The sequence below is a fragment of the Lobosporangium transversale genome (genome assembly GCF_002105155.1).
Source record: "Lobosporangium transversale strain NRRL 3116 chromosome Unknown BCR41scaffold_78, whole genome shotgun sequence".
In the NCBI taxonomy this organism is placed as follows: Eukaryota; Fungi; Mortierellomycota; class Mortierellomycetes; order Mortierellales; family Mortierellaceae; genus Lobosporangium; species Lobosporangium transversale.
The window spans coordinates 22,040-40,663 of record NW_019029056.1 but is presented as its reverse complement, the minus strand read 5'-3'; the positions used below and the strand labels follow the sequence as shown (position 1 = coordinate 40,663).

At 41.7% G+C, this 18,624-nt stretch overlaps 6 protein-coding genes across 6 annotated transcripts; 3 read left to right on the top strand and 3 right to left on the bottom strand.

Annotated features, from left to right (window-relative positions):
• Positions 1-30: 30 nt before the first annotated feature.
• On the top strand, positions 31-1,520 carry BCR41DRAFT_232303 (hypothetical protein). The gene is made up of 2 exons (XM_022020077.1): positions 31-646; positions 1,204-1,520. The coding sequence occupies exons 1-2, from the start codon at positions 253-255 to the stop codon at positions 1,383-1,385; spliced, it is 576 nt and encodes a 191-aa protein (XP_021875492.1). The 5' UTR covers positions 31-252; the 3' UTR covers positions 1,386-1,520.
• Positions 1,521-3,064: 1,544 nt separating this feature from the next.
• BCR41DRAFT_287880 (TRP-like family) lies at positions 3,065-3,358 on the top strand (the record flags this gene model as incomplete). Its single annotated transcript, XM_022020300.1, has 1 exon — positions 3,065-3,358. A coding segment is annotated over one exon (294 nt), but the record flags the coding sequence as incomplete, so codon positions are not given.
• Positions 3,359-6,360: 3,002 nt separating this feature from the next.
• Positions 6,361-8,239, bottom strand: BCR41DRAFT_343271 (major facilitator superfamily domain-containing protein; the record flags this gene model as incomplete). The annotated part of the gene is made up of 2 exons (XM_022022327.1): positions 7,991-8,239; positions 6,361-7,877 (listed from the first exon to the last, which is right to left on the bottom strand). Exons 1-2 carry the CDS (start codon positions 8,181-8,183, stop codon positions 6,361-6,363), a joined length of 1,710 nt encoding a protein of 569 aa, XP_021875490.1. The 5' UTR covers positions 8,184-8,239.
• Positions 8,240-9,042: 803 nt separating this feature from the next.
• Positions 9,043-11,307, bottom strand: BCR41DRAFT_390722 (hypothetical protein; the record flags this gene model as incomplete). Its single annotated transcript, XM_022028266.1, has 6 exons — positions 9,043-9,437; positions 9,549-9,743; positions 9,852-10,151; positions 10,258-10,645; positions 10,890-11,049; positions 11,154-11,307. The coding sequence occupies 6 exons, from the start codon at positions 11,305-11,307 to the stop codon at positions 9,168-9,170; spliced, it is 1,467 nt and encodes a 488-aa protein (XP_021875489.1). The 3' UTR covers positions 9,043-9,167.
• Positions 11,308-11,900: 593 nt separating this feature from the next.
• On the bottom strand, positions 11,901-14,099 carry BCR41DRAFT_390721 (hypothetical protein). Its single transcript, XM_022028265.1, has 7 exons — positions 13,873-14,099; positions 13,593-13,752; positions 13,093-13,480; positions 12,722-13,013; positions 12,611-12,621; positions 12,315-12,509; positions 11,901-12,218 (listed from the first exon to the last, which is right to left on the bottom strand). The coding sequence occupies exons 1-7, from the start codon at positions 14,024-14,026 to the stop codon at positions 11,958-11,960; spliced, it is 1,461 nt and encodes a 486-aa protein (XP_021875488.1). The 5' UTR covers positions 14,027-14,099; the 3' UTR covers positions 11,901-11,957.
• A 1,588-nt stretch (positions 14,100-15,687) lies between these two features.
• On the top strand, positions 15,688-17,874 carry BCR41DRAFT_402162 (hypothetical protein; the record flags this gene model as incomplete). The annotated part of the gene is made up of 7 exons (XM_022029282.1): positions 15,688-15,841; positions 15,964-16,123; positions 16,221-16,611; positions 16,705-16,990; positions 17,114-17,124; positions 17,259-17,453; positions 17,641-17,874. The coding sequence occupies 7 exons, from the start codon at positions 15,688-15,690 to the stop codon at positions 17,872-17,874; spliced, it is 1,431 nt and encodes a 476-aa protein (XP_021875487.1).
• Between the last annotated feature and the right edge of the window lie 750 nt (positions 17,875-18,624).

The window sequence follows — 18,624 nt, the reverse complement described above, 5'->3', positions numbered from 1 at the left end:
CGGAGGGAGAGAGGGAGGACTTTTTTTTTTTTTTTTTTTTTTAAACTCATTCTCTTTTGACATTTCGTTCATTGACTGAATCGATTTTTTTTTTTCTTTCTCATTTTCTATCCTCACCTTACGCAGTAAACCAGTAAACGGTTCCCCTTCCCCCTTCTCTCTTTCTTGCCCCCTCCTTCTTTCTCTTCCCCCTTCCCATAGAAGAAAATACAGTTGTATCAATTTAATTATACTTTCTTCCTCCATTCCCTGATGCATTTCCCAGGACTGCCCCGCAGGTCGCTTCAGGCACAGGGACAGGCACAGACACAGGGACAGAATCAGGAACGGAATCAGGAACAGAATCAGGAACAGAAACAGCTTCACACTTCACGACTGTCTCTATCGAAATTTCACACCCCACAAAGTCACTCATCCTCCAAACGTATCCGTTCTTGTTTCTCCCTCCCATTGATCGTCATCTTGGCTTGTTTACTTCCTACCCTCACCACTGCATGGCCCTATGTCGATTGCTCCGGGTCCAGTCCCATCTTCAGCCTCACTTCAGTCACCACTCACTTTGACCCAACAGCTGAATCTATCAACCTGGTTCTGCAAGGCAACTTTTCTAATCTCTATCAATACCCTGCAGCTGAAACCAGCCAATGTACGTCCATTTCTCTAGTCTCTTCCACCAAAACTACGTTCACTCTTTTATTTTTATAATACGGACAGTCCTTTTGCTTATGAAAAAAAAAAAAAAAAAAAAAAAAAAAAGAATTTACTTGCAATGCGGCGTAAAATGAAGTGGCAAATATTATAAAAAAAACCACTTGGGGTTTTGCTGTGTTTTTGTTCACTCTATTTTTGTATCCCCGCAAAAGAAGGTTAATGAACAAAAAAGATGGCACTAACAACACTTTCGACATGGGCATACTCTGAAGAAAAACAAACAGAAACAGAGGCCTGGAGGATGGCTTTTAGTAATAATAGTAATATTATAACAATTATTATATATTTAATATCGTCGTCATGTGAACAACATTGGCAGTGCTTGTCTCCGTAACTTTGTTGGATATCCCAATATTTAGGACGCGTGTCAATTCCAAGAATGAGGAATCGATTATAAATTTTAGACTAATTGTAATTAATTTCACAACATTACAACTACAACATTCCATTCTCTCTTTTTTTCTCTCTCTCTCTCTCTTTTTTTTTCAACAGGGAGAACATCTATTGTGACAACTATTTTGGGTACAATGCTTCATCGTAGTGAAGGACCTGCCTGCGAGATGATTACTGGAGATTGTCCCACTGCTTCAGGACCTGGGTTGATTTCTACGGTAGGAGACCATCAAGAACTTTTTTTTTTCTCCATTCATCCTTCACCCATGCTCACAAAATAAAACACATTGTTGTTTTGTTTGTCTTGTGCAATTAAATAGAACTTTACAATATCACAAAATGCACCTTTTGCAGAACTTCTAGTCAGTATGCAGATCATCAATAGGAGTAATCAGAGCATTGTCTGCGTTGCTGTCTTGTTGGAACAAAACATGAAAAAAGTCAATACTGCAGTCAGCTTTCTTCCACTCGCCCTGGCACTGTATTCAGGATTTATCAGCCTTGTCTCTATGATCATGAGGGCTACAGTCGGGACCGGCTTCATGAGCTCAGTAGGCACCTATGGATTAACTTCTGAAACACTCAGCGTCCACACTCCTGGGTTGTTTGACATAATCTTTTATACACAATTTATAGTGATGACCGGTCAGCTTTCTGTCAATTACCCTTCGTTCTACCAGACATTCACCTCACTCTTCCATTGGTCATTTCTGCAGTTCCGGAACTCCCTTGCAGGTGATGGTCCTGAAAATTCTAGTGACGTGCTGACCTATGGAGGCGCAGGCTCTGTCAATCAGATCAAAGGGGCCTATCAATCTTCTGGCAGCATGAGCAACTTTGAAAAACAGCCATCTCTACCAGATCTAGATCTGATGAATGAGTTTGCAAATACTCTTTTCACACCAAAACAAAGTCCATTTATGATAGATATCACGTCCTCTCCCAGTCCGATATTCTCTAATGATCCTCATTTACGGTAATAGTATAGGAATAAGGGGGAGATCTTTTATCTTTTCTTTTCAAATTTACGTAAATCTGTATCTGATCCTGTCATTGTTTGTATTCATGGGTTAATAATAGCAAAAGGCAAGCAGAAACAGTCTCACCAACATTGCCCTCACCATCACCATCAGTGACCACCACGTCAACAACCACAACCACCAAGAATGAGCCCAAACCGACCAGCTCAAGGTCATCCAGCAGATCCAAACCTAGACCTGTTACAGACCCGCCATCATCAACCACGGCAACTCTTGGACCTACTAAAACCACCACAACCACTACCGCTCTTATCATCCCCACTATCAATGACCCCTTTAACAATAATAACCAAGGGTCTCGATATTATAATGCATCACGCTATGGCATGGAGGCCTATGCGGCAGCCATTGGAGCTTACCCATCCAATCTGTTCCTTTGTACCCTCATCAATACTTTCATAGCAGGAGGTATATCCTTATTTATGTCTGCAATCATTCTTCTCATTACATGGTTCAGGGCTAAAGAAAATCACCAAAAAGGCAAAACACTCCAGCATGCCACCAACTTTGTTACAGGTAGGCCAAAAAAAAAAAAAAAAAAAAAAAAAAAGATATTTAAACGGGCCATTAAACATCTCATTGTTGTAATATAATTATACACTAACCTCTTTTAAATGCCAGGCAATCTACTCCGCACCTGGTTCCTCTTCTATACCCCAATGGCTTTGTCTGCAATGTACCAGTTAACCATTTCCGGAGGAACAGTAATGTTGGTGATTGCATCAATTTCGCTGCTCATGTGTTCTGTAGGGATCGCGATTTTCTTAACATGGAGGATATTCAAGGCCTCAACGCAGTTTTTACTTTTTGAGGACCTAAAAACTCTCCTGAGATATGGTCCTGTTTATAACACGTTGGTAAACGAAGGAACATTGTTCTTCCTAGTAACGTTGCTAAAACGGTTCCTTTGGGGCCTCGCTGTAGCGATGCTTTCATCATACGGAGTAGCCCAAGTGGCGATATTGATGCTAGTAGAACTAGGATATGTGCTCGTTATTGGCGTCAAGTGGCCCTATGCTGACTCTGGCGACAATAAGTTTCATCTACTGTTGGGTTTTATCCGACTGGTGGTCACAGGATGTTCAGCAGCATATGTGCATGATTTAAATGCCTCGCCTGAAGCGCGGCAGATCTTTGGCTACATTCAGATGGCATTGCATCTGATTACATTTATTATCATGTTTGCGCTCATTCTCTGGAATACGATCCAAGTATTCATGTTCTGGCAGGCTCGACATACAATTGGATGGCAAGGTCCGACGAAAAATTACAGCTTTGAGGATGGGGTAGGCACGTTGGAACATGGCTGGACCATGGCGGGCAGGCCTATCAGCCTCCAGCACCATCATCATCACCGTCATCAGCGCCGATCAGAGCCCCCTATTGCAAATCTACATAAAACGAGGCGGTATACTATTCAGCCCTATTCATCTGTTACATCTGTTGGTGATCTTGGATCTCTTTCTCGAGACGACCTTATCCGACATCGCTCGCTTTACCATCGCGCGCACCAACCATCCAACTATCGCTCACCTGTATACCCGGCGGATGAAATGGACCGCAGGACAGGCCTGTCAGTAGATCTACGCCCAGAGATCATGGTGGCGCAGGATAGCACTACAGGACCTATCTCAGCTCTATCGCTCTCTCCTATTCCACACTCTCTTTCGGTTGATTCTGTAGATGGGCCTGCAATCCAACTTCAGCCTACTCAGCTCTCATCTATACGCTTCCAGCCTCCTCCCCGAGAGTCATATGCAAAGTTCCAGAGAATGACTCATCAACAAGAGACGACTCCGGACTTCCGATCTCGGCGGATGTCAGAAATCTTTAGAGATGGGAGATACTTGTACAATCCCAATGGGACTTCAGGATCTACTTTGGCTACTAATACTGCTGCTGGAGCATCAACTGCCTCAGCAGGGAAGCGGAATGGTGGTGTTCTCCAATCTATCAAAGGGCTTTTGGGTTTTAGCAAACAAGGAGCGAAAACCATGTCTTTCAGCAGTGAGGGCTCTAAATCAAAGGCATTTGAAGTCATTCGTCCAGTCCGTCCCCCAGCCGTTTCAATGGATACAGCAGATGACATATCACAGGCTGGCGGTGTGAGAGAATTAAATTCTTTAGGAATCAGTCGTTTCTTTGAAGAATCAGGCCGTAATAATGAGCAGAAACGTAACTTGTTCGTGGCAAATCCAGAGGCTTTGGCTTCGCAGACTGGAAGTTTAGCCTCAGATATCTCAGGTATTCCTAGCCTACCAAACCTACAAAGGCCCGCCTCGGAAGCAGCATCAGACCGTACTACCAATGCTAGTAGGCTAAAGTCATCCCAAAAGTTTAGTACAGACTTGATCTCGGCTCTCAATGACGTTGACGATCCTTCGGTTGGTGCCAGTGGTAGCGGGGATACCCTGGAACCTGGTCAGAGAGCTAGTTTACAACAGCGACATATGCATATTGTACATCCACAACCAACCTATGCTCGAAACCCTGTGGAGAATCATATTGCAGAGGCGCTCCGATCGGATACACCTGTAAAGCTACATGGAGGTGAGGTTTTAAAGGTCTCTAGGGGCCCTGAGAAATCAGTTCAGTATTGGAGCAAAGAAGCAGGCCGATATGTTCCTTCCGCTGGGAATTCTACTACGGCGTCATCAATTGCAGGAGACGGAGAGCGGAGGGGAACGCCCCTTCCCATAGTATCACCTCCACTATTACTTTTACCATCAACTACAGGATTCTTAGATCATACCCAGGTCGACGACAGTGGCGCAGGCGTTGGTGGCGGTGCAAGTAGCAGTAGTATTAAAGGTGTTGGGCATAGTGCACCCTCGATTAAAAGTCGTGCAGGTAGCCGACCTGAAAGCCCAACAGAGTCTCACTATAGTAGCAACGTGGCTGCCAGTGCTGAAAGGATGCATGAGATTCTGGACCGCATGTTTTCTGATCAGGACGGTGAGGACTCGGATACGATCAGCGAAGGAGACTCAGTCTCAACCTTCTCTGGCCGTATTTCTGCCACAATATTGGCACTACATCAGAAACAATGCGAGCGTGAGCAGGAAGAGAGCTTTTCAGAGGCGCAGTCCATGTATAGGGCGCCGTTAGCTTCGTCCGAAATGTCTTTGCAGACAGTTCCAGAACATCATGGCGATGGCTCTTTGAGGGATGATAAACAGTACCTTACCAGGCCTGGCGCCAGAAGAACAGTATCAACGTCTGGCAAGGCGCGTCTTGGACATGGGCCTGGACCCGGGACCTTGATGCGAACTTTATCAGGACCGACTACAGGACCTGTTGGCACAGGATCAGGAGGAGGATCAGGGATACTACGTGCCTCCAAAAGCGGATCATTAGCACGGCCCCTTGCTCAAACACCGCTGCATTCTCTTTCTGTATTGCCTTTCTCAGCATCCATGTCATCGTTGCAAATGAGCCCACTCCGCGAAGAACTTGTGAGAATGCCAACGTCACCACTCTCACCTAACGCTACTCCATTCTCAAGGCTAACTGTGTCCCCGACATCATCTATATCACCTGTATCGCCCATATCACCCGCATTACCCGCACCGCTAGCCACAACAGCAATGACAATCGAACCAGAGGGAGTATCCGCACTGCCGGAGCCAAAAACTATGTTAAACGAACCATACCTAGCGCCAGAAGCTGTATCATCTAAAGCATCATCATCAATTACTTCCTTATCCTCAGCAGTAGCAGCGGTTGCTCCTACCTCGGACTTGGCAATAAGTTCATCATTAATGATATCCTCATCTTCAACCTCGGATTCTTCTCCTATGCTACCAAAGCCTAATGACAAGCCTATTATATCCTAGATTAATATTAGAACATATTTAATAATTAAAGATTCATGTGTACATACATTGACATCAATCAAAAACCTTAATGCCTTTAAGGATTTAAGAATCAAAATCAAAATCGAACATTCGCAAACACGAAGATGGTGTACTTATTTGAATATTTATTTTGGCAACAAGTAAACAAAATTTTCATCTCACCAAATTTAATTACTCTTGCCCTAGAGCACGTTCCTTTTTATTGATTCTTGAGATTATAATACAGGAAAAATAAACATAAATTAATTGATTTAATGTGGATAAGAAATGAGAATGCTTTGAAAAATATTTAGGATATGCAATTATTGGAAAAGGGAGCCCTGCTCCCTCTTTTTTTTTTTTTTTTTTTTTTTTTTTTCCTAGGCCTTGAATGGTGTATCTTTGACAGATGTGATGGTACTGACCTCACTGTCAACTTTAGAAGAGTCCGATACTAACTCCTCAATGGTTGGAGCAATGTCCAGCTTCATTGGGCTTCCTGTTTCTTGGCTTCTACCTTCCTCCAGCTTACTTTCCGTTGCAGCATCGGTAGCCTTCTTCGCAGGTCGATTAGGCCTGTCCCATGGAAGGATAATTAAAGTGAGCAACGCTCCGAACAAGCCCAAAGCAGTGATACCGTAGAACGAGTTCCGGTAACCTTTCATCAAAACAGGCCCACCACGCACAGCACCATTGTTATCGCCGTTAGTTGAAATAGATATAACGTTCAAAATAGCGAGGCCAAAAGGAGCACCGAGTTGGAGCCCTGTGTTATAGATAGCTCCCACTAGGCCTTGGTCCTTGTTATCAGCGTCCCGCGCGGCTGTGACTTGAAGCGGGAGCATTGAGAATCCTGTTCCAAAGATATGGATAATCAATGCTGGGAAGATAAGTCGCCAGTAGGAGGTATTCTCGTCCACGAACGTGTACAAGAGGGCCGTAATGCAGCGGAGCAAAAATCCAAAGATGATAATGGGCTTCAATGGTAGGCGGGGAAGTGTCCTTCCAAGGATTGAAAACACGACAATGGCGAGAAGCGAGTGTACCAAGAAGCCGACAGCGGTTTTAATAGGAGACCAACCGTAAACCTCTTGAAAGACCAAATTGGCATAGTAAATGACACCTTGGAACATAGCCATCTGGATAAACGCAAGCACAACAGAGGCAGCAAAGACTCTAGTTTTCCAGACCCGGAGAGGCATCAGCGGCGACTCAACCTTGGATTCGATAAAGATGAATGCACCGATGAGAAGTATACCTATAATGAAGACTGGGAGTGTCTTTGCACTTGCCCAACCCTCTTCTACACCTGTGGTAATATAATAAACAATGCCAGTGACTCCGACTGTTGCGGTTGTGGCGCCAAGATAGTCAATCTTGGGTTTCTCAGACTTGAGGGGTGCTACTGGGATAGCCAAGAACCCGAGAGCTAGCAAAAGGAAAGCAGCAATAGAAGAGACCCTGAAGATCCATTCCCAACCGATACTGGCGATCAACCCCCCGGCTAAAAGAAGACCAACTACTGCGCCCATACCTCCAAAAGCCGCAAAGATCGAGAATGCTTTTGTGCGCTGAGGACCGACAGGGTAATTGATGGCGATTAGAGCCATGGCAGTGGGTACAGTGCAGGCGGCACCAATGCCCTGGAGTGCGCGAGCGATGACAAACATGATGGGGTTCGTTGAGAAGGAGACCACAAGTGCCCAAATCCCAAACCAAGTAAGGCCAAAAAGGAACATCCGACGATGACCAAATAGGTCACCAAGGCGACCTGCGAGGATAAGGAGGCCCGCGAATGCGATTGTATATGCGTTCAGGATCCAGGGCAATTGTGGAATACTAAAATCTAGACTGTCGGCAATGGGAAGAATAGCGACTGCTACTGACGCCCCATTGACTAGTTGGACCGGCAGAAACGAAATAAAAAAGTTTTTAGCATGATAAGTAAATACGAACCAGAGAAAAGTGTCAATACATAATAGTACTAGGATATATAGGGAATTAACCTACCGACATCGATGAATTGGGCTGTTGAGACAACATAAAGGAGTAATGGCCGCATCTTTTCATGAAGCTTTTCAAAGCTTGACTGTTCGACTGAAGCCGTTCCTTGGAGGTCTAAACTGCTAGCCTCCTTGGATATACTTGAGATCTGGACGATGGTGGATGTAGGCTGTGTGTTCTGTTCTGAAGATTGAACCATGATTATAAAAAGTCAGTTGGGCAGAGAGGGATCTATGAATATGATATGGATTGTTGTGAGAAGGGGGAATATTTTAAATGTTTTTTTTGGCCTCCTTTTATAGTTTTTTAGTCATTAGCAAGAGGGTCAATGAAATTAAAAACAACTTGGCAATATGTTCTTCCAGGGAGGGAAGCTAATTTTGAATTCTTTCCCTGCAAAGTCAAAGCCAGCTAAGAATTCATCTTGAACAATGCGCCGCAGTCTTTCAATAGTTCTTTTGAGATTTTTGAGGATGCGCCGCTCTTTTGATTTTAAAGTTTTCCTTCAAGATGACGCAAAAAAGGGGGAAAAAAGAGAATGCTTATGGCATTTAACCTCAGACGATACATCTACACGATTAGAAACAGAATGAAGAAATAAGAAAGTTGTTCTGCCATGGATCCACAGAAGTAAACAGCGCAGCAACCTTTTTTTTTTTTTTTTTTTTTTTTTTTTTTATCCCTGAACAAGAATCTTGGACGCGATTATAGATATAATATAGACATGTGTATACCTTAAAAATCATTTACTAAGCCATGTAGTAAAAAAAGGAAATCAGCGCAGCAGCCATCTTTTTTTTCTTATTTGGTTTTTTTTTATCACGTTCACTCTGGCCTTTCCTGACAAAGCAAGGCTTGGTGAGTGTGTGCGACAGTGATACAAGCAGCTATTAAACGTGAGTAACTCTACCCCATTTACCCGATGCTGCGTAAAAAAGCCCGCTCATTATTATCCAAATGACTCTTTGCAGCATTGTGGTTTTTATTGTTTATTATAATGATGTCGATTGATGACAAAACGCAGCAGCAGAGGTATTTACCATGCATATATTTTTTTTGGGAAAATTATGTGTCTTTGACGCGTAAAATTACTTCTTTTAAAATTGAATTCGGTATTTGCTGGATGGATTAATGAACTTTCAAAGAGCCATTAGAAATATATATACATGTATGCACATATCCCCTAAATGGCGGTTGCTGCTGCCACTGCTGCTGATGCCGAGGTAGTTTTGACAGAGGGGGTTGAGGCTTTCTTTTCCTCCAATTTCTTATGGATTGCTAAAGTCTTTTCTAAACTTGGCTGATGTTTCGCTGCCAATGTTCCTTTGCTGTCATCCACCAAAGGCAAGAATGAAACTTGAGGACGATGGGCAACCAGATTCTTCAGCATGATCTTGTACAACCAGAGTGGTAGATTCCGTACAATGAACCTTGCTATTGCTGCCTTCCATCCCTTGATAGGTCGAAGTGAAAAAAAAAAAAAAAAAAAAAAAAAAAAAAGATGAATGGGTAGCTCAAGAGGGATTTTGAGTATATATTCCAGCCTTGGCTCGGCGAGACTTACCGACGCTCTAAGTTTAGAAAGTGTTTGTCCAGACGCAAAAGCTGCCAGCGCAGCAGGGTATCGTTCGGCTCTATACTCCTTGAAGATCCTCTCAATATGAACTACCTTATTCGAATTCAAGACACTGAGCCAGTTGGCCAATGCAACGGCGTCATGGATTGCGTTCACTGCGCCTGAACCACTTGCTGGATGGACCTATGTAATTTTGAGCAAATTGAAGAAGACAATGAATGTGATGAATATTTGACATTATGATCTTTCTTTCAGTTCTTTCAGTTCAGATAAAAAAAAAAAACTTTTTACCTTGTGGCATGCATCGCCTAAAAGGACAGTGCGTTCATGATACCAGGTACCAAAGACTTTCTCCTCTAGCATGACCTTGGATACCAAGGGGGTATTATCGATAAGGTTCCCGATGGTCAGGCCATTGTCAAGATATTCGCCTACAGCCGGAAAATCTCGGACATCCTTACTCATTGCTGTTGCTGCTTCAGGACCCCACTCTGAGTTTCGGAAACTGTCATTGTCTTTGGAGCTCTCTTTGTTAAGATAGAGAGTTACACTCCAGCAGTAGATGTTGCCTCTGGTTGTCCAAGTTGCCCACTGTGTGTAAATTAAAAGAAAGAAATAATTAAACAATCATACAAAAAGAAAGGGAGGGATAACAACAGCAATGGCCATCACACGTGGTCACCAAGCTCTTACTTACCGAGTACGGCTTGTCCTTGCCAATCACATAATTGAATTCGCAATACTCTTTATTCAATCTAGGATATTGAATCGGATCCAGAGGTTTGGTCTGTCCAACTAGACAAACACAGCTGAACGGTAAAGATCCATCGTCTGAACTGGGTAATTTTCCTTCCTTCTTCAATTCCTTATATAGACTCTGACGAACAGCACTATAGGCACCATCAGCTCCCACAAGAACATCTCCAAGAGCGACTGATCCGTCCGAGAATTGAAGTTCAACTCCATATTCATCCTGTGTGAAACTCAACACACGTTTACCCAAATGGACTTTTTGGGCGGGGATCTGACGACGGAGTAAATCATAGAGCACAGATCGAGTAACAATGTAATTCTTATGCCCACCCCTGCGAAAAAAAAAAAAAAAAAAAAAAAAAAAAAAAATTCTAATGAGGGGTAGCGAAATAGGTGTGGAAGAGAGCGTTGAGCAATGAGGCAGTAGAATCCTAATCCTGTTTTCGTTTGATGAAGTTGATAAAGAACATTCGGGCTCTTATTCTCTTTGCAGAAAGTAATTAACAACTGTTCATCAAACTGTCGGAATGAGTGAAAAAGAGGAAGAGACTGACAACACTTTTAAACAAAACTCACATTTCGACAATGGGTGCCAAGGGCATGGGTACTTCGATCTCACGTTCTTCATTAAGGGTATCGACAGAATAGACAACCCTGGCCAGCGAAATAAATTCATCGTAGATCCCAAGTTGTTTGAACAATGGGGTTACATTTGAACCGAGCATCAATGCAGAACCTAGTAATGACATTTTTTTTTTTTTTTTTGATTAATATTGTATTTTATTTATTTTTATTTTGGTTTTGATTTTCCGTCAATAGATGTCGATCTTTTTTTTATACCCAAAGGCTTGATCTCAGCCATACGGTCAAAGATCTCATATTGTACACCAGCCTTTTCAAGAAGTATTGCCAATGTGAGACCACCAATTCCGGCGCCTACGATCAGGATCGATGGGTTATCAGTGCGTTTTATCTGTGGGCTATCAGCAATCATTTTTTTTTTTTTTTTTTTTCCTTTTCCTGTCTTGATTTGACTAAATGAGTATATTCCTTGGGTCTAATTCTACGAACTATGTTATGCGTAAAGGATTGGAAAGAAAGTGAACAGAGAAAACAAATAAATTAATTTATAGAAAAAAAGGAGCAATGAAAGAAGTGAAGTCAAGTAGAAAGAGAAAATATTTGTTCTCTCATCTCGTCCCGGAAAATAGATGTCGAATGATGAATCGCAATGAGTGTCGAGAAACTTGGATGAATTATTGTTTTCTTGACTTCAACCAATAGCTTGTTGCAACCGCGTGCATTTTTTTGTTGTGTACCCATGGGCGTGCATGTGGAATGTATCACAAATACACAAATGATTGATAGTTTTGCTGTTTAACGTTTGTCTTCATTTTGCTCAAACATCTTTCATCGTTTCTCAGTTTAGAAGAAACAAGTTTATACATTATATGTATACATATAATATGTGCATTCATGCAACTGCATTCAGTTAGGATCTGGGACATGGGACATGGCCTTGAAAACGAATTCTCTTCACTTTTTTTTTTTTTTTTTTTTTTTTTTTTAAAAAATTATATTTTGATGCATGGTATGTACCTTTAATGCTCAATATGCAATCCATCCTTACATCTAATCTTCACTTCATTTCATACTCGGCTCCTGCTCTTTCACCGTTTCAAGAGTATTAGAAGCGGAGGCAGCGGCTGCTTCTTCCCTTGCCTTCCTGATGGCTAGTGTCTTTTGGAGACTAGGTTGATACTTGGGTGGCTCCAGGCCTTTATCTTCTATCTGTGGAAGGAATGATACCTGTGGACGATTTGCAACCATGCTCTTCACTGCAATCCGATACATCCATGCAGGCATGTTCCGCGTGAGGAAGCGGACGAATCTGGCTTTGAAGCTCTGTTTCGAGAATCAAAAAAAAAAAAAAAAAAAAAATTAAAAAAATAAACTTCCATAAGCATGTGCACTGCATGTTGCTCTCTCCCACACTCTTACCGTTCCTCGAAGTCGAGAAAGAGCTTGTCCTGCGTTAAACGAGGCCACAGCAGCAGGATAACGTTCTTCTTTGTATTCTCTAAAAGCCATCTCAATATCCTCCGCTGTAGTTGTATCCAGGATACTGATCCAGTTCGCCAGTGCGACAGCATCTTGCATTGCATTTATAGCACCTGCACCACTTGCCGGGTGAATCTAGTGATTTTTTTAAAAAAGAAAAAGAAATAAAGATTAGTACCTTTCATCGAAAACAACATTGTAATAGACTAAATATACTTGACCTATCTTCACCATACCTTGTGGCACGCTGTCAATATTTAAAAAATATATTCAAAAATATGCAGAAATTAGAACGATTCTGTAAATCAAGAATGGAATGTATTTTTTTTTTCCTCTTTTCTCCTTACCATCACCCAGGAGTACGGTTCTGCCTGCATGCCAAGTAGTAAAGACCTTCTCTTCCAACATAACTTTGGAGATCAAAGGTGTTTGATCAATAAGGTCTCCCAATGTCATCTTCCTGCCGAGGCCTCGACCTCCAGGAAGAGCGAAATCACGTACATCCTTACACATTGCTGTTGCTGCTTCGGGGCCCCACTCCGTGTTTCGGAAACTATCATGATCCTTAGAGCTTTCCTTGTCAAGGTTTAAAGCTACACTCCAACAGTAAATATTGCCTTTGGTAGTCAAAGTACTCCACTGCACGAAAAAAAGGAAATCAGATTGGGTGATGATGGAGGCGAAAAAAAAAAAAAAAAAAAAAAAAAAAATTGCTTACCGAATAAGGTTTGTCATCACCAACAACTATGCTAAAATGGCAAGCGGGATCTTGCAATTCCGGAAACTTTTCAGGATCCATGGGCTTGGTCTGGCCCACCAAACAGACACAACTGAATGGTAAAGCACCATCATCAATCTCAGGCAGTTGATCCTTCCTCTTTAGGGATTGGTAAAGGCTTTGGCGGACTGCACTGTAGGCTCCATCAGCTCCGACAAGGATATCACCATCTGCAGAGCTTCCATCTGAAAATTGAAGTCGGACACCGTGTTCATTCTGTTGCATTGATAATACTCGCTTATTCATATGGATCCGATCTGAGGGGATTTGGCGAAAAAGAAGCTGATGAAATAAAGACCTCGAAAGAATGCCTCCAGTAAAACCGCTCCTATTCACGTAAAGCAAAAAAAAAAAAAAAAAAAAAAAATTAGTACGCCGATACCAATCATTTAAAGCATAAAAAACTGGCATGAGAGAGCCCTTAAAGGAGAAAGACTAACATTTCATCCGAAGGTTGAAAAGACATGGAGAATTGCAGCTGGAGGTCTTCGCTGTAGTTGTCGACAGATTTGGGACGTTTGGAAAGTGATAGAATTTCTTCATAAAGGCCCAGCTGTTGCATCAATGGAATTACATTGACACCAAGGGATAGTGCCGACCCTGGTTTGCGAAAAAAAAAAAAAAAAAAAAAAAAAAAAAAAAAATTAGAAACATTATTGAAGTATTGAAACGATGCTTTCTCTGATATTGTGAAGTTGAAAGGTTATAACAATTCTTTACCCAATGGTTTGATTTCAGTCATACGATCGTATAACTGAAATGGTACATCTGCTTTATGAAGCAGTGTAGCCAGGGTGAGTCCACCTATTCCTGCGCCCACAATCAGCACAGTCGGTTTCTTGGCTGGTTTAATCAGAGGATGATCAGTAGGCATTTTAATTTCTTTGTGTTATTCAAAAAATAAAATAAAATAAAATAAAATAAAATAAAATAAAATAAAAACAAAAAGGAAAAAAAAAAAAAAAAAAAAAAAAAAAAAAAGAGAAAAAAAGAAGTAGCCTGTGCTATGCCATCTCCATTTCATTCATTCATGAACTTTGAGATTCATCCGGACAAAGATCAAAGTAACACAACCAATGTGCGAAGCCGCAGCCAAGGCGTAAAATTGATCGGAGAAAGTCAGGGCACCAATCCGCTGACATTATTTTCTGTCTCCCCTTGCCACGTTGCAATTGAGCCAATAACTGAATGATTTTCTGAGGGCGTTTGAAAACACATGTAATGAGCATCACTAAAAACAAAAAGTATGCCAGAGACGTGACAATAGACAGATTGCTTACTCCAAACTAGTCTAACGTGTTTGCTGATACGCATATGTTTTAGACTAAGTGATTTTTCTTGCTTCTTGTCTCGGATGGTGTTTGACGTTTGGTGTGAACTGAGCGATTGCCATCCATCCAAGGATCCTTGTCTGTTGGTTGAAGATATAGGGATTACTGTTAGTAGAGTAGATGACCACGGGCGAAGCTGACTATGTTGTGATGGGCCCTCACATCTCTGTGTATAAATGGTTTACACTTGAAACATTATAGTCAGCGAGCATCAACTTGGCCTACAAAGTTTTGGCAGCTCGTACACTTCTTAGATGTATAATATTTATCCACACCGAAGAATATGTAACCAAGCGATCTGAACTGGAAGGAAGAATGAAAAGATGGATATATGGCGAAGAGTTAAAGAAAGAGAAAGAAAGAAAGAAAAATTATTCCTCCATTGTTCAAACGAAGATTGGAATGACTCGCGTAAAGAAGGAAGCCTGACATTGAAGGAAAATTTTCCTAATCACAGCCTTATCAGCCTCTTTTCTTTTCGCACCAACTGAACCACCAACCATCTTGAGCAAACGGTTGACGACCTGAATGCATTCTTCATCCCAAGCCCTCCTTGTGTTCTACCAATGCCTTTAATGGCCCATTCCTTATAGAACGGATTAAGTTGTGTCTCCACTTCTGTAAGTTTACCGATATGCTCTTTGCTGCTTGCTCTATTGCCATGGAGAGGAGGTAGGCTGCTGTGCTTTATTGAAGGTACGCTTCTGAATAGCCGAGGGGCAGAAGCGCAGGATACAGCTTCACCCTCAGCTCCACTGACGAAAGACTGGCTCCTGAGGCGGCAATATCGGCAGATTATGAGGTCATAAAAAAGCAGAGAAAACAGTGTCACGATAGAGGAGACGACATGTGGTCGTCACCAAACACCACATGCCTATCTTAAAAGACGTATTTTATCTTCTAGATATTATAGCTAAGAGGATGAAATCCACCCTGTGCTAGTCTGCAGGAACTGTCGTTTTTTACAAAAAGCAGCCACTATTTGTAGAGTAAGGCGATTCAATCATACTTAACCCAACCGTTATCTCGATTGGCGTTTGCAATGTGGCAATAATAAAGTTTGAGTAACTATTGATAATTAATCTTATTCCTGGATTCGCTCGATTTCCCTCTTCTTCACTTCTCCACTCCTCCATTCCCACTCCTCCATTCCTGATCCTCCATTAACAACTTCTAATATCGAAATTAAATAGAGGAAATACTAATGCCAGCAGAACATCCTTTGATAACACCAGACACCAAGCCCACAGTGCTAATCGTCGGTGCTGGTATTGCCGGACTCACATTAGGTATCCTTCTTGAAAAGGCGGGTGTCCCATATGAGATCTACGATCGTATGACTGAAGTCAAGCCGTTAGGTAAAGAAAAAGAATCCTCTATTCATAAATTTTACATTTTCAAAATGACACTTTTAAAAAAAGGTACTGTCGCATGTGTCTAAGATCTATTTTGACTGAATACATTAAAATAAAAATAATAGGATCTGCATTAGCGATAGGCTCGAACGTGGCACCATTGTTCAAACAGATTGGTATTTACGATGAATATTCCAGCCTTGGGAAGCAAGCTTTAACAATTGACCAATATAATGAAGAACGCACATTAGAGTATTCGCTGGACTTCAAAGAGTGTGCCAAGATGTAAGGATCCAAGGAAACAAATGCCATGAGAATACGTACATGCTATAGAACCTAGGCCTTTCAACAACGTTTTATCTACTATTAATGATTATTCTAGGGGGGGTTTTCCAGGATATATCCTCTCCCGTTCGGCCTTTTATGGCTTGTTATTTCGACAGATCCCGCCTAACAAAATCTTCCTAGGAAAGCGGGTCCTATCCATTAAGCAGAATCTGCAGAATGGTGTCCAAATCCAGTTCTCAGATAAGACAGTTGCAGAAGGTGATATCCTTGTTGGTGCTGACGGTGCTTATAGTGCTGTCCGACAGAGCCTCTATGAATCACTAAAGAAAGAAGGTCGGCTACCATCTTCAGATGACGGAGCTTTACCATTCACCTCTGTTTGTCTTGTCGGACAGACTAAACCAATGGATCCTGAAAGATATCCAGACTTGGCAGATCCCTTCTGTCTTTTCCGAAATGTTATTGGGGATAACAAACCATATTCTGTAAGTATTTTGTGCAACAAAAGAATAAAAAAAATACAAGCACACATCATTTATTGTATCTTCTTTCCCACTCTTGTTCTCTGCGGATGCAAGTGGGGGTACTTAACAGTGAAAGAGAATATCTTTTGTTGGGGTGTTACTCAATACTTGGACAATAAAAGTTCTAAGGACCATGACAGCTTCAGAAACTCAGAATGGGGCCCTGAAGCTACAATTGAAATGTGTAAAGAGGTCCGAGACTTTCCAGTTCCTGGCGGCAAGAACAATGATATGACTATTGGAGACCTCATCGACAACACACCGCTGATCACCAAGGTCATGCTGGAAGAGAAAGTGTTTGATACATGGTATTCAGGAAGGACGGTCCTCATTGGGGATGGTAATGCCACTTTATTTGCTTGTTTTGTTGGATTTCATTATTTAAATGCAATCATATGATATAACACTGCTGTGCTCCATTCCTTAATCTCTTAACTCTATTTGTTGGTCTGCATGTGAGCAGCTTGCCACAAGGTACATGTATGATACAAAATAATGAAAAAGAGCAATGAAAACTTTTTGCTCTGTTGAACATTTGGAGTATTCAATGGCCTTTTCTCTACTAACAAGAAAATGAAAACTTTTTTTTATACATTATTATTCATTAGATCCATCCAGCTAGCGGTGCTGGTGCTATGAATGCAATGCAGGATGCAGTGGCATTAGCAAATTGGATTAGTGTGCTAGATTCGACGGCAGTCGAAGAAATGACAGAAGCCTTCAGAGAGTATAAAGCAGAGCGTTACCCAGTTGCCATAAAAGCTTTTGAGAATGGGCGAGCACTATCCAAGGCGACCGCAAAGGTAATGGAGATGTGTTTTAGAGAAGGGTGCAGGTGAAGAAAACTTTTATTGATCGATCGCAATGATTTTAACTCCTCAATACTACTACTACTACTACTACTACTACTACTACTACTACTACTACTACTACTACTACTACTATTACTACTACTAATAATAATAATAATAATAATAATAATAAATACAGGGTTTGATCGCCAGGATAACTCGTTATATTACCAGAAACTTGCCGACGTGGCTTTGGAATATCATGCTTAGACGCATGATGGAGTCGCGACCTCAAGTGTCAATCTTACCTCTAGTTGAGGACAAAGGGACTGTGCCGCCTATGTATCAACCAAGTCTTCAAAAGACACTAGCAATCAGAAAGGCTAAGGAAGCCGAGCAAGCAGAACAAACAACCGCAGCTGCAGCAGTTTAGTAGAAGAGACATTGAGATAAAATAAAGAGAACGTAGTCCAGATCAAGGATAAAGGAATGAAGGCGTGCCGGCGTTATGCAGTTGGCCAGCCACATTTCTTCTACGTTAAATTAAATAAAGCACGATTAGGAGTCTGAATGTAGTCCGTACAAACATTCTCGTCGCCTAAGGAGGACATACCATGTCGTCTTCGCTTGTGCATGGTAACCTGCTGGTGATTAACTCTGGGTGACTCTTGTTGTCTTTCATGAAAAATACTCAACCCTCAAAACGACCCGAGCCATCTTGTCAATATTGTCTAAACGTATAAGCAGAAAAGTCTGCCTACCAACCACTTGACGTCAATTTCACTATACCTACCATTGCTAGTCCACGTGGTGATCTGCGTTTTTTTTTTTTTTTTTTTTTCGTTGCAAATCCTCTCTTAAGGATTGCTATATCTTTAAGGGTTCTATGTCTTCTCTCACCTGATTGTTGTGTTGCATCTCACATTTCTCGGAGAATAAAGTCCAAGGTCAATGTTAACTTTAATATACACCTAGTGCTAGTCTAGTATTTTTTGGAGGCTGCTCTCTTAGTACGTACCCTCGGAAATATCTGCAGCAGGTTATGTCACATCTCTCCCTCAATGTAGAGACAATCTATAATGCTTTATTGCTCTTCCACATGTATCATTCCGCGCCTCCTGTGTATGCCTGGTAATCCCAAAGACGATTATTGCCTTCTGGCTCATGCTTAGATTATCGACAT